At 35.7% G+C, this 13,612-nt stretch overlaps 1 protein-coding gene across 1 annotated transcript in view; it reads right to left on the reverse strand.

Moving 5' to 3' along the window:
• Window positions 1-7,846, reverse strand: part of LOC134664484 (coronin-2B-like) — a 38,717-nt gene extending 30,871 nt beyond the window's left edge. The window contains exon 1 of the mRNA XM_063521160.1: window positions 7,544-7,846. Coding sequence (XP_063377230.1) covers window positions 7,544-7,669 — 126 coding nt within the window. The 5' untranslated portion in view covers window positions 7,670-7,846. The remainder of the gene's footprint in view (window positions 1-7,543) is intronic.
• Window positions 7,847-13,612: the final 5,766 nt, after the last annotated feature.

A 13,612-nucleotide genomic window follows, 5' to 3' on the forward strand; every position in this document is an offset into this window, starting at 1 on the left:
ATCTTATTCGGGCTTATAATAAAAATCTCTGATCGATAACTAACGTCAGTCGATTGTTTGTTTAGATCTTCAGATATCATGATAATTAAACTGCAGGATATTTAATGAATATCAGATAAGATAAACGCTGTTATGTTATGTACCTATCTAAAATGGGTTCCTAACGTTCGCAATCACCTTGTAATGGGTTCCTAATATGGGGCATTATCTATGAAAAGGGACCTTATTGTCGATGGCACTTACGCCGCACCGCGTCGCGCGGCATTGTTTTATATCGGAGATCGTTAATAATGGCGTAAGCGCCATCGACAATAAGGTCCCTTTTCATAGATAACGTCACATATAACGTTCGCAGTCACCTTGTAGGTATTAAACGGTGGAATCGTCATTCAGCGGTGTTTGACATCACTACGATTACCGAGCACGACACATCACTAGAGGTGGTCGTCCATCTTAGATTGGTTTTTGCGTGAGAACGGCGTCGCATATTATTTTCAGACCTATACTCTCATATTTGTGATTCCCTAATAAATATTGTAATAAAGTGGCGCTCTGGTGTTTTTACTCTTACAGTATATAAATTGTGTTTCATCATGTGTTTAATTGAATTACTCGTTTTCTGCAATAACGGCGTCTCATTACATTGACCGTCTCTTAGTTCCTAAAATTTCTTGAAGTCATGCCGGTAATGTTCTTTGAAGGTAAAGCCTGATATAGATATTGGACACACGTGCCCACGTAGCCTGCTCTAAAAGTACTAGGATAAAGCCAAATCCACTGCTGAGCGCTTTATCCAGTACGGTAGTGGACATACGAAAGAGAAAAGCCTCAAGAAAGCTAACAAAAGTTTGTGTAGAGTTAGCTTAGTCCAACTCTAACATTTTAATTGTATAGAAAACACGTGGCGCATGAGGTCACTTGTCCCAACTGACCTTATGTTTATTATAAACTAAGGTTGACAAAATAAACACCTATACCTTCCTCAAGAATCACTACTATTGATAGGTGAAAACCGGTGTACTTACCCTTATTTTACCGCCAAATTTTTTGCAGAATTTTGTTATACAGAAAATTATTCATAGAATAATCGAATCGCAGATTTTTATTACAATTAATTCTGTTTCTTCGATTATTCATTTTAAAGAAACATATTGTGTAACTTGATTAAAATTCAGAATATTTATTCAAAGATTTTTAAATAAAAAAAAAGACTGACTAGAATTATTATTCATTGAATATTATTTGTGCGACACTACAGTTCACAGAATATTAATTTCAACAATTATTATTTTACTAAATTACCTTTCACATACTCTTAGTATTCAATGAAATTGCTATAAAAGAAGTTTAGGTTGCTTTAGAGCTCTAAGAAAACGAACCCTTGCTGGAAAAGTGGGTTAGGTTAGGTTAGAACTGCGACCCCCAAGAAAACGAACTCTTGCCAGAAAAGTGGGTTAGGTTAGGTTAGAACTGCGACCCCCAACAAAACGATATGTTGCCAAAAAAGTGGGTTAGGTTAGGTTAGAACTGCGACCCCCAAGAAAACGAACTGTTGCCAGAAAAGTGGGTTAGGTTAGAACGGCAACCCCTAAAAACGAATTCCTTCCAGAGAAGCAGATTGCTTTAAATTAACTACTAAATAAATAAAATTCGACTAATTCTGTATATTAAATTTTGGTAAACCGTATTTATAAGAAGTGACTTTTCTACAGATCGATGATTCTGTGAAATGAGATTACATGAACAAATTGTTCTTGAAACAAAACTAATGTTTTAAATTTTTGGTGAAACGTAACTAATCCGAACTAAAATTATTTAAAGTAAATATTCTATGTAAAGATTATTTTGCGATTTGAAATTACATGAATAATTTTATATTAATTTGTGAAACGAAAATCTGCAGAAAAAATGACGGCAAAATAAAGGTAAACCGTGAAAACCGCATGAAAATCCGTTCAGTAGTTTTCGCGAACAAACATACAAACAGACAGACAGACAGACGCGGCGGACCTTTATAAGGTGTAGTGATAGTGATACATAAGGTTACGGTTTATAGGTGTCGACAGCCTCGCTATAAAATGATGTATTATATTAGAAACTACGCCGAGCGCAAGAATTAAACCCAATTACGACTCATAGAGTGAAATTGTCTGGAACTATAAACCAAGATGAGTAATGAAGCAATACGTTGTCTCTACTCTTCATGCAGTTGAACAATAAACGAATTAGCATGGCTGCGCCTTTAGTTTTTATTTTTACTACACTTTTTATTAAAAACTGGCATTAGGTATCCTGAAAGTTTGGTCTTTGGAGCGTTTTGGCTTGTACCAAAATTTCTTGTCGCTTTATGTCCATGACTAACGGGAAAACTACCATCCCAAGTGGGTGCGGAGCTGCGGGGTTTTCGTCTAATTTTCACACTTTCGGGACAGGTTTCCTAGTTATTTTCATTGAGCATAAAATATATCTACTAAGAAAAACAACTACTTAATAGGGAGTGGAAAATAAATGTAAGGCTTAGATAATAAAAAGACTTTATTTCCCAGATACCAATTAACCATAACCATCTTACTACTAGTTACTAATCTAATACATACCTACATCGATATCGACTCTATTGTATACTTACTAAACATTTTTTGTCAATATTTGAGCGCATTAGTACTATTAGTAGCATAGATAATTTTGCAACTGCTTGTGCAGTCAGCCAACGAAAATATGCAATTGAATGCAATCTCTTAACTAAACATTGAATGGCCAATTGGCCATCGCGTTCTCTATTAAAAAAAAATTGTCTATGTATGATGAACATTTTCAAAAGACCGACTGTAGTATTTGATTGTACCTATTTTGAAAATCGAATTGGTATTTTGGAAATGAAGACGAGAACTTGTGCAACAAAAAGAATAAAGGTACTCTACCTGTGAATTAGTCATGATGTCTCCGTGTTCAGGTGCTAAAGCATGCACTACATAGAGGCACTCCACACTAGACAGTCCTGTGCATCTTAACTAATCGTGTACACAAATAACATAACCAGCTGCCCACATGACGCACTGTAACTAACACTGTCGAATAAACAAAATGGATGCATTAAACACAAAATACACAAATTGCAAAATAAAAATAATAGCCAAGTAATTATAGTCACATGTGATAGTAATTAGACGAGCGATTACTGCAGCGTCGAGACGCGAGACTCGCTCGACGGCGAAAAAAAAGTGAAAAGCGTTGTTTAAAAGTCGTTGCCGCCGACCGAGGTTGGGAGAGATTCAAATCCACGCGCTATAGAATACCTATCAATTAAATAATCGCTCTCACGTCAACAGAGGTCGAGCTAACGGTTTCGGGATGGTATCGTATTAAAGATAGAAACGCAACTATTCGTACCCGGTACACATATGTCGAAAATTTTCAGATTACTTGACTAGGTAGCTGCGGCAATGACGAGGCGTCCAGAAAATTCGATCCCCATCGGCTTGCTTAATATAACTGGACAACATAGCTCTTAAAGAAAAGCTAAGTCAAGTTAGTCTTTACTATTTTTGATGCCAAGTTTCTAATTGGTAGTCTGTAAAGTTACAAGTTGTCTCATATCTATTGCATGCAGTTTAATAACCGATATCAACCTGTGTATAATACAATCCTTTCTATCACGAATTTACGATCGGTTATACAGTCTAATAGGCCGCTAATAAAATGGGCCGCTGATGCAATAATTGCATAAATGGAAGTGACACACAGTACATCAAATTACATATGATAACAATCAATATTTATATAACATTTGAAGCATTTCCGATTAAACCATTATAAAACATGACTAATACAATAGACACTTTAAAATGTAGCAGTACTGTAACACTTTCCCTCCACTTTAAGTTACATGATGGGCAGCAAAGCGTTACATTTAATACGAACACTACCGCATACTGTATTCCAATACTTTATCTAACAATCGTCTAAGAAAAACCAGTTTTATTTAGGCCGCCAAATGAAAACTACATGTAGCGGTAGCGATGCGTTGAACCTCTTTACTCTTTGAACGCCAACCAACAGCGTTTTTCCAACAGCGCCAAGAACGCTTATAAGTGTTATGGCGTACTCTGTTAATGTGTCTTTTATGCTTTCAACTAAGCTAAATTGGCTCGCCTGTGTCCATAAGCATGACGTGTAAGCAACGGTTTTGTGACGTGGGGCGTTCAAAGGGTTAAGATAAGCCTGCTAAAATGAGAGTTTGTTAATCAAAATTGACTGTTATAGGCAAGCCAGTGAGATTTCTGTCCTGGACGCTTCGCCAGAAATATGAAGGCAGAGGTCACATTTATGCTGGATAGCTCGAGATTAACGCTTGGTAAACAATGTAAATTATTAACCCAGCTACTTACTACAGATGCTTCGTACATTCAAACACTAAAGTTATTTCTGCTTCCATTATGTGGAGAGTTAACGACCGGCATTGTTGGAAAACGATTAACCTTTAATTACTTTGGTTATGGCAAGTAGCTTCTTAAAATAAGTAGGGAGCAACAGTCAGCCTCAAAAGTCGCTGGTTCGACACAACTTCGGAAAGTCTAGTAGAGCCGGGAAAATCCTATATTTCTGGACTGACTTAGAGCAGTTAGACCCGGGGTCGGCTTTAGAAGAGAATAGCCAACCATAGTAAATCATGTTTTAGAATTCTCAAAACGCTACAAAAGTTGATTTGACTGGCCTCAGGTTGCCTTTCCGCCTGGAGATGAGCGAGAGAGATGAGAATATGAGAGGAAAATTGCATTCAAGCGGAGTGAAGAAGACAACCAATGCTATTGGTTGATTTCCGCACGTTTCCTTTCCCGTCATCTCCGCCTCAGTGGAAAGGCAGCCTAAGTCCTGTAAGTGTTAAATTGTTCGGATGTCTTGAAGAGCCGCAATTGCAGGTCCTATCAAGCCGCGGTTTGCCTAGCCCTAGGCTACGGCTAGACGACTATCTAGCATGGCATAGGTATATCTCACGTACAATGGCTCGATATTTACAAGCTAAATGCGGAAAGCGGAGCGCATAACCTGTAACTCGATATTCTAAAGCACCTTTTCGTTTTATGAAATGATTAACCTCCAGTGACATTTTAAGAGGTACTGCGAAGTAGGTACTTATACTAAACCACTTGTTATTGTCGAAACCCTCTTGAGTGCTATGTTCTGTCACGTGTCCTACCTTTGTAAAGAAAAAGGTCGGATATACTTAAATAAGTATACAGCGACTTCCGAGGTCGACTTTGCCAGCTACAATAGTGATATGACCTCAGTTGAAGAAAACTAAAGAATAGAGAACAAAAGACTCGCGGTATTTATTTAACGATAAATAATTAACGAATTAAATTAATAATGTAAATGTAGGCCAAGTGACCGAAATATGCAAGCACTTGTGTGTGTCACTGTAGCAAGTAAGTAGCACTTATGTCATGGTTTGATGGTCAAAAAATACTTAAAAATGACATAACAATGTTTAAATTACATCATACTAAACTAAATCTAACAACTAAAGGTATCTTAGGAAATGACCTTGAATTTATTCAATTAATATGTCAAGAATAGCGCTTTCCCATTAAACTAGTTTTGTAGAAAGCGAATTATGTATAATTATGTAATATGTATATTTTATAACCATATTACATACGACACAGCTCAATGAATATTCATAGAAACGGTGAAAGTTATAGAATTTCACATAACCGCTAACCCAAGCTGTTATAAATGTGATGTTCCATGTAGTTTGATGCAAATAACACATATTCTACAAAATATTGATTGAACATTGCATGTGGCCTTTTAATTGAAGGTTGGTGGAAACTGGCGGGCTACATACATACTGTATTTCCCTTTCTAAACATTACTACAATATTATATTTAAAACTTACATTTTGAACACATATTAACTCACATTTATAGACGGGTCTATCGCGAATTTATTTTATTAGGTACCTTTCGCGATAGAAATTGTCTTTGAAATTTATACACAAATACTAGGAACTTACAACGAAAATACTTCTGCACTGTGAAATATGTTCTCATTAATCAGTAGTAAAGGAACTATAGCAACCATTGTTTCTTAACAATGGTTAATGGTCTTAATACGATAGGTTTTTGTAAAATTGGGATGTGCTGTCTTCAGCATGTGCCTATAATAGGTATACATATACTTCATATCAAATTCAGATTGTTTCTCCAATAAAAAACCATTAAAGCGGTGCAGTGCAGCACTTGAATGATGATGATTTTTGATGCCAAGTTCGTGAGAAAGTTAGTTGGACCAAGTTTTCATGCCAAGTGGTAAGTCGAGTATGGATGGAGCAACCAGAGAGATGTAGGGATATGTATGTGTTCTTACTGCCAAGTTTGTTTAAAGTCAGCATGGTCAGAGTCCAGCTTAGACAGACTCTATTAATTATTTTGTCCTTATAATTAGTATAGAAATAAATAAAAAGTTGAAATTTTATTGATGGCACATACAATAGTGATACTGAGCAAGTATTTAAAAATCCCAGAAACAAGATAAGAGTCTGTACTTTTACTAACTTTTATGTAATGTATTAATTGACCCAGAAATGAATAATTTTTTAATGAGAGATATTGCCATATAATGAGGAAATGGAAATAATGTGTTATGTAGTTAAGTGAGCAACTGGACTGATCGCTACATTCGCTACAGTCAGGTAATGAAATTTAAAAACAAATTATTCACCAAGAAAAAGAAGCAAGTTTGATCAATTAGCTAAATATATTACTAAAAGACTGACATTTTTCCTTTCATACTCTAGTACAGTCAACTGTAAAAATATGGTTGTAGCCAACTTATTCAAACATATGTCCCATAGTTCTTAATTCGCTGGCTTAAGAGCTATGGGACATATTTTTGAGATGATTAAGCACCCATATTTTATACATATATTATACAGTTGACTGTACTATGAATGAATCTGAAGGAGTAAATTCAATACTTCAGCTACTTTATTATTACCATGAGTGGCTAGCTACTGGACAGATAACAGTTTTCACATAAAATAATTCTTCACTGTGAGGTCATTGCACTATTTATATAACAACCAAATTAATTAAACTAATATAACAAAAAAAGACCATATTATAACATAGACATACAATTATTTATGCAATATATACCGGTGGCGAATAATTTGCGCGCAAATAAAGTTTAATATTACAAAAATGTTTTTTTTTTAAACAAATCACACATTCGGTGCGTCCTCATCTGCCAAGGTTTGGTTAAATGTAATTGTGAAATAGGTACGCTATTGTTTATACACCTGCCGGCTTTTGAGGACACAGCCAAGACCACAAAGAACTCAAACAATGACCACCGTGTGGGCGGCACAAAAGTAGCCACAAAGTATTTCAACTGTTTGCTAGACCTAAACTAACGAAGAAAAAGTATATGATAAACCCATGCAAAGTGAAATGCGGGAAAAATACCACACTCGTCAAGAGATCGATACTTGTGGCTACGCAAAAAATAATGATAAGGATTGAATTCCAAAGATGTTACCTTGGCGGCAGGTTTGTTGCAAGCCCTCACATCAACCAATGTACTTTTTGCGGGACTTTTCTCCACAATATTTATAATTTCCAGGCAATTTGTTTCCCGTATTGACTCGTCCTTTACCGGAGGCATGCCGTGTATGAAATAACTTAAAACCGTTTATAATCTTCGTTGTTATAGCCTTTATGCCACTTAATAGAAATATTCAATAATTAATAAAACTTAAATTATGAATATATTTCTGTAAAATTAGAAACCGCAACACTACGCTAAAGCCACTCTACTTGCTGATTGAAATGAATGAATGGTTTGGCTTGATTTGACGACGGAGTGAATTAATGAATGAATGAATACTGTAGACGAATGAGCGTCTCGCCTGGTGCGGCGCCCAAAGATATATAATATACTTAGATGACGCCTCAGCGAGCTGTCACTGTTACCACTTTTGTTTAGTGTACGATTAACAATATGGCCCACCGGGCCCTCCTTGCTGTAGCCATGTCGATAAAGTCATATCGATAAACTATCGACATTTCTTGCAATTTTAATTTTACTTCAAAGGTTTAACGATACCTAAAATGAACAAAAACGCTTTTATTCTTTATTGTGGTTATCAGATCAATTTTATAGTCACGCCCCAGCAGGGAACGAAGGGAAAGTTCAAATATTTAATTAAAATACAAAAATACCTACAAAAATAGGTGTTCCGCAATAATTGAATTATTTTATTATATTATAATATATTCATTATCCAATATCATTTCAATTATGTTTATGTTTAACGAAGATATTGAAGCTTCAATTTAATCGCTATTGCGTTCCGCTGTGTAGCGTTTATCGATATATAACATGATTAAAATCGACTTTTTACATCCCTAAAGGAGCACACATATACGTTTTTACGCACACATACACAACCTGGGTCTACCTAAAAAGGGGACACCTGGATTTGAAGTCCATCTTGTCAACAGTATGGTTGTCCTTTTTTGACAAACGGCATTTTTAAAAGAGCAAGGAGAGAGAAATGATACTAGTTGCTGCGCCGTCAAAGAGAACAGACAACGTTGGGGCCTTGCAAAGGCCTTATCTTTCATTCGTTCAATCATTCACCAGTGTTGCTGTATTTTCCTGATAAAAAGTAACTAGCAAACTCCTAGCGGTCTCAGATATGTAATTGCATTTTCACCACGCCAGCTCAGAAAGGCGTACTTTGCACTTCAAAAACTGATAGTAAAGTTGCATTTTATTTTATTCACATGTGAGGCAAAGTAATCAAATGCAAATTTTGAGTTGTTTTCTTATGTTTTCTGGTAGAATTGACTTTTAAATGATGATTTTGGATGATAAGTATTTAATAACATTCATTTGGATTTGGATTTGATTTGGTTTGATTTTGTTTGATATTTTACATTTAATATTTGCTTCGGGTTGGTGTGGTGAAATATTTTGTGTTTCACTCGGGGGCAAATTTTGTTTAACCCTCGTGCTTTGAAACCCTCGCAACGCTCAAGATTCCATTTTTCGAATCATTCAATTTTGGAATCTTTCGCTTGCTCGGGTATTAATATTAGCACGAGCGGTTAAACAACAACTTTGCCCCCTTGTAAAACAAATTACTATTTTAGGGTTCTGTACCCCAAGGGAAAAACAAACCAAAACTAATTATGCTGTCCGTACATGAGTCTGTCTGCCTGTCTGTCAGCGGACTCTATCTCTAAAACCGTTATATGTATATAGGTGACACTTAAATTTCTTCGTGGGTGTTTCTATTGCAGCTATTACATTACCCCGGCCTGATAGACATGTATGAAATGCCTGTATAGTAAACTTTTGGGATATCGCTATTATAAGGTATCTAATATATTATAATCAGCATCTTTATCTATTATCTTGTGCGCAAAGAATAAACTTGCTCATTTATTTTGATATTTTACACATCAATATACAAGGGCGGATCCAGGATTTTGTTCTGGGAGGGGCACATGGAGCAGTAGAGGGGCAAAAATAATCAACCATAACTGTTAAAAATAAAAATTTAGTTAAAATTCAATAATCATTTAATTCAGGCAAGACGCATATAAGTGTTAGTAACTGGACTTAAAAAATAATGTTAGAGTACAATTTTCATTAAAATCTACCATGCAAAACAGTATATATACCTACTTAGAGCTAGGATAATTATAGTACAATACCGGGTGAGCCTTACACTTTGATATAAAACAAATACATTTTCTCCTTACATTTACTTTAAAAATTTGACTATCATCACGAGTTTTATGTAAATTGATCTAACCATTAGTAGTACGTTTAGTAGTACCACTGTATATATATTGTATGTAAATAAATCATTTTCCAAGAAAAAAAAATCTAACCATTAATAAAAATCATTCATATATATGTCAGCAAAAATTTACTTAAAATTAATAAAAATATAATTATTAAACTTGCAGTACTTATTAAGAAAACTATCATTATTAATTATGTAAAAAAAATATTTACATAAAAGAAGAAGAAATAAATAGAAGAGCGTTTAAATGGACTGGCTGTAATGATCATTTAGAAGATTTACATAATTAAAAATGATAGTTTTCTTTTATGTTTCCTGCTGAAGATGTCCAGCACTTCATTAGCGTCCATTTTTTTCGCAATGTCTTGATGGATGTGCATTAAAGCCAGTCCATTTAAACGCTCTTCTGTCATCCTGCTGCGAAGATATGACTTTAAGCGGCGTAAGGTGGAGAAAGATCGCTCGGCAGTGCTAGTGGTCACAGGAAACGTGCACAACAATTGACACAGAGTTCTAATATTCGGTAGAACCGTTGCTCGCTTGTAGGCATCTGCTGGAGTCTTTGGAATATTTTCTCTCATCTGCTGCCATATTTTTAGCTCTCCCTTCAAAGCTAAAAAACAAGGAAGGTCATCCTTATATAGTTCAGCGCCTTGCAAAACATCCTCTATATCTTCATCGCTGAAGTTATGGGACAACAACTTTTGCAACTGCCCGATTGTTTGGAGCGGAGCCTAGGGAACCTGGATGACATTTCGCTTAGCAAATAGTCTAAAAACGGAATATATACCGAAAGTCGATAATATTCTTCAACTGACTGGGTCTGAATGTTCGGCCGATTTGTTTGACGGCCGGTGATTCTGCGGACCGTGATTTCTGCACCAATTTCGTTTGCGATCGCCTCAGCCTGATTAAAAAGTTTATTAAATGAGGTCGTGCTAGTTTCACGTTGTCTCTGCAGACTTCCTGTGGTGGTATTGATAAGCTGAACTGCAGAAATTATGTCAATTTCAGTCGCTTGTAATGATCGCGATAATGGCAGCGTAATTCCTAAAATATCAGAAAGGATTACCAGGCTTATGAGAAATTCTGACGACATTATTGATTGCAGCAACGAAAATGGAGATGTAGCACTCCTGTTTCCTTGATCAGCCATTTTTTGCAAAATGTCAGGTAGACATGGCAAAACGTCCAAAAATGTCAAAACCGCTTCATGCCTTTCCACCCATCTGGTCTCACACATTTTTTTTAAGATATTTTGTTTTTCCTGAGGCAGCTGAGTTTGCATTTCTTCTCTGAGGAGATGTATTCGTTGAGCTGACTCACGAAAGAAAGTTGCTACACTTGAGATTACTCCTACGGCATTTCTTATGCTGGGTACGGTGCAGGCTGTACTGAGAGCTAAGTTGAGTCGGTGGCTTGCACAGTGGGTAAAAACGGCTAAAGGCTGAATGCTGGATATCCGTGCCTGAACACCTTGTATTTTACCGCTCATGTTGGCTCCTCCATCATACGCTTGACCCCGGCAAAACGTAATGTCTAGATTAATGCTTTCCAGCGCCTTCAAAATATGATGAGCAATATTTTCACCACTAAGTTTAACAACTTCGACAAACATTAAAAAATCTTCTTGTATTTCATTTGTATCTACATCAAAATAGCGAATACAAACGGCTAGTTGCTCATAAATAGAAACATCCGTGGTCTCATCAGCTATAATGGTAAAATATTTAGACTTTTTAATTTTGTTCACTATTTTGTTGCTGATTAATTCCCCACAGCATTCTATTAAGTCATTTTGTGTCGACTTGCTAATGTAGGAAGCGTTTTTAGGACACGTTTTTACATGGTCACGCAGTATCTCATCTCCAGCATCGATTCGGAACTTCAACAACGCTCTGAAGTTGCCTTCTCCGTGTCCGTCAGAACTTTCCGATTCTAAACTACCGTCATCCCTGTGACCTCTTAAGGGTATGTTTTGCGTTCCACATAATATAATTGTTTTTATAATGGGTATAAGTTTTTTATGATTCTCTTCAATACTTTTCATTTCGTGGGATTTCATTTGCACAACAACATCCATCGATTTCCCCTCCATCACATCCAAAAAATTTTGAGAGGCTACCACGTTCTGTTGGTGATATTTCGTACCTTCGTGGTGTGTGATCGTCTCGATGGCCTTTTTGTATCGAAGCAGTGGTTCCGACACCAATCTTCCCAGCTTCATATCATTTATTCCCGCTTCACGTCGGCCAAACAGAATGCACATTTTGCATAATCCGCCACCAGCAATTTTACTGTATGCAAGCCATTCATGTCCCTTTAACCAGCCTATTTGAAAAGAGCGGTTCTTTTTTCCCTCACGCACTAGTGGAAACTTAAAGTCTGCTGTAGGTTGCCAGGTATATTTCAACCACTGGTACCTTTCTTCATCCGTAAGAACTAAACCGTTCTGCTGGTTGTTTAGTAGTGTACCTAAAAATAAAAATAATTAGCCGTTTAGATATATATAGAAGTCACTTCCTACATGTCAGCTGTTTGTGTCAATTATGTTTACTAAGGTTTATTTTCGATTCAATGTATGTATAGTGATATTTGTTCACTTGAATTATATATGTATTTGTAATATGTCACGATACTAGAAAAATTGCTGATTCGGCCGCCTATAGGTATATGTTTTAGTACAAACTTATTTGAGCTTCAAATCATATTTAAATGACCCGCTGTACTAATTATTCTATATACTTTTATATAGTAAATAAATGCTGTCTGTAACTTTAGCTCATATATGTAGCTGTTAGCTGGTGTAGCTTTATTTGACATTTATAAGCGCATTGTAATATGCCTACTTGAATAATAAACTATCTTTGTCTTTATTAATTAGGTTTATTAAAAAGTATTATTACACAAAAGTATTAGTAAGTATTAGTTTATATCAACAAAGTAAGGTCGCGGACTGGACGCACGCGACGCGCGGCGTGGCGAGTAGTGGAAGCTATACGAGCCCAATTTCAAAGAAAAACCGCAAATCGATACATACGTACGTATACGTAGCCATTTGGCACCCGCATACTGGAGGTCAAAACAGAATTTTTGACCGGCAGTTCTTAAAAAAAATCCCTTAGGAGGGGAGTGCTGACTTGCCGTCTCTTTTTTTTTGTATGGAATTTTTTTTTAGTAACCTATCGTGTGTGGTATTATATGAAAGGGTTTTTAGAGGCGATCCTAAAAATATTACACATCATGACATTTCAGTTATTTTTTTTTACTTAAAACAAAAATAATTTTCAAAACATACCAAGTTTGGGCTCCTTCAGATACTATATGGTTGATTTATTTTTTGTACCTACATTATAACACAAATGATACATGATATCCTCATATCTAACCCCAAGAAAGCAAATTAGAAAATAACTTCATTTAATTTATTTTAAAATATTTCAATATTACAAAGTGATACAGTTCTACTTCAGTACCTACTTTATACACAAGTAAGTACATACTGCTTTTTTATTCGCAGCTCGCAGCGAAACGAATATAAAAGACGGAAAGAAAGAAATATACAATTTTTGTCCAAGATACTTGGTATCGAAGTTGAACAATGTTAGGCCAAAAAACTTCTGGTCATAACTTTTGTGTTAATTAGTTTAAAATTAAAATCCTAGATACGTTTTTCGAGACGTCAAATACGATCCCAAATATGTAGATTTCGTATATGTAAGGTAAGTATGCATATGTAAGGTAATCCATCACAGCAATCTAGTTACGAAAAAAGAGTTTTTTTAGGC

Source organism: Cydia fagiglandana, chromosome 5, assembly GCF_963556715.1.
Source record: "Cydia fagiglandana chromosome 5, ilCydFagi1.1, whole genome shotgun sequence".
Lineage (NCBI taxonomy): Eukaryota > Metazoa > Arthropoda > Insecta > Lepidoptera > Tortricidae > Cydia > Cydia fagiglandana.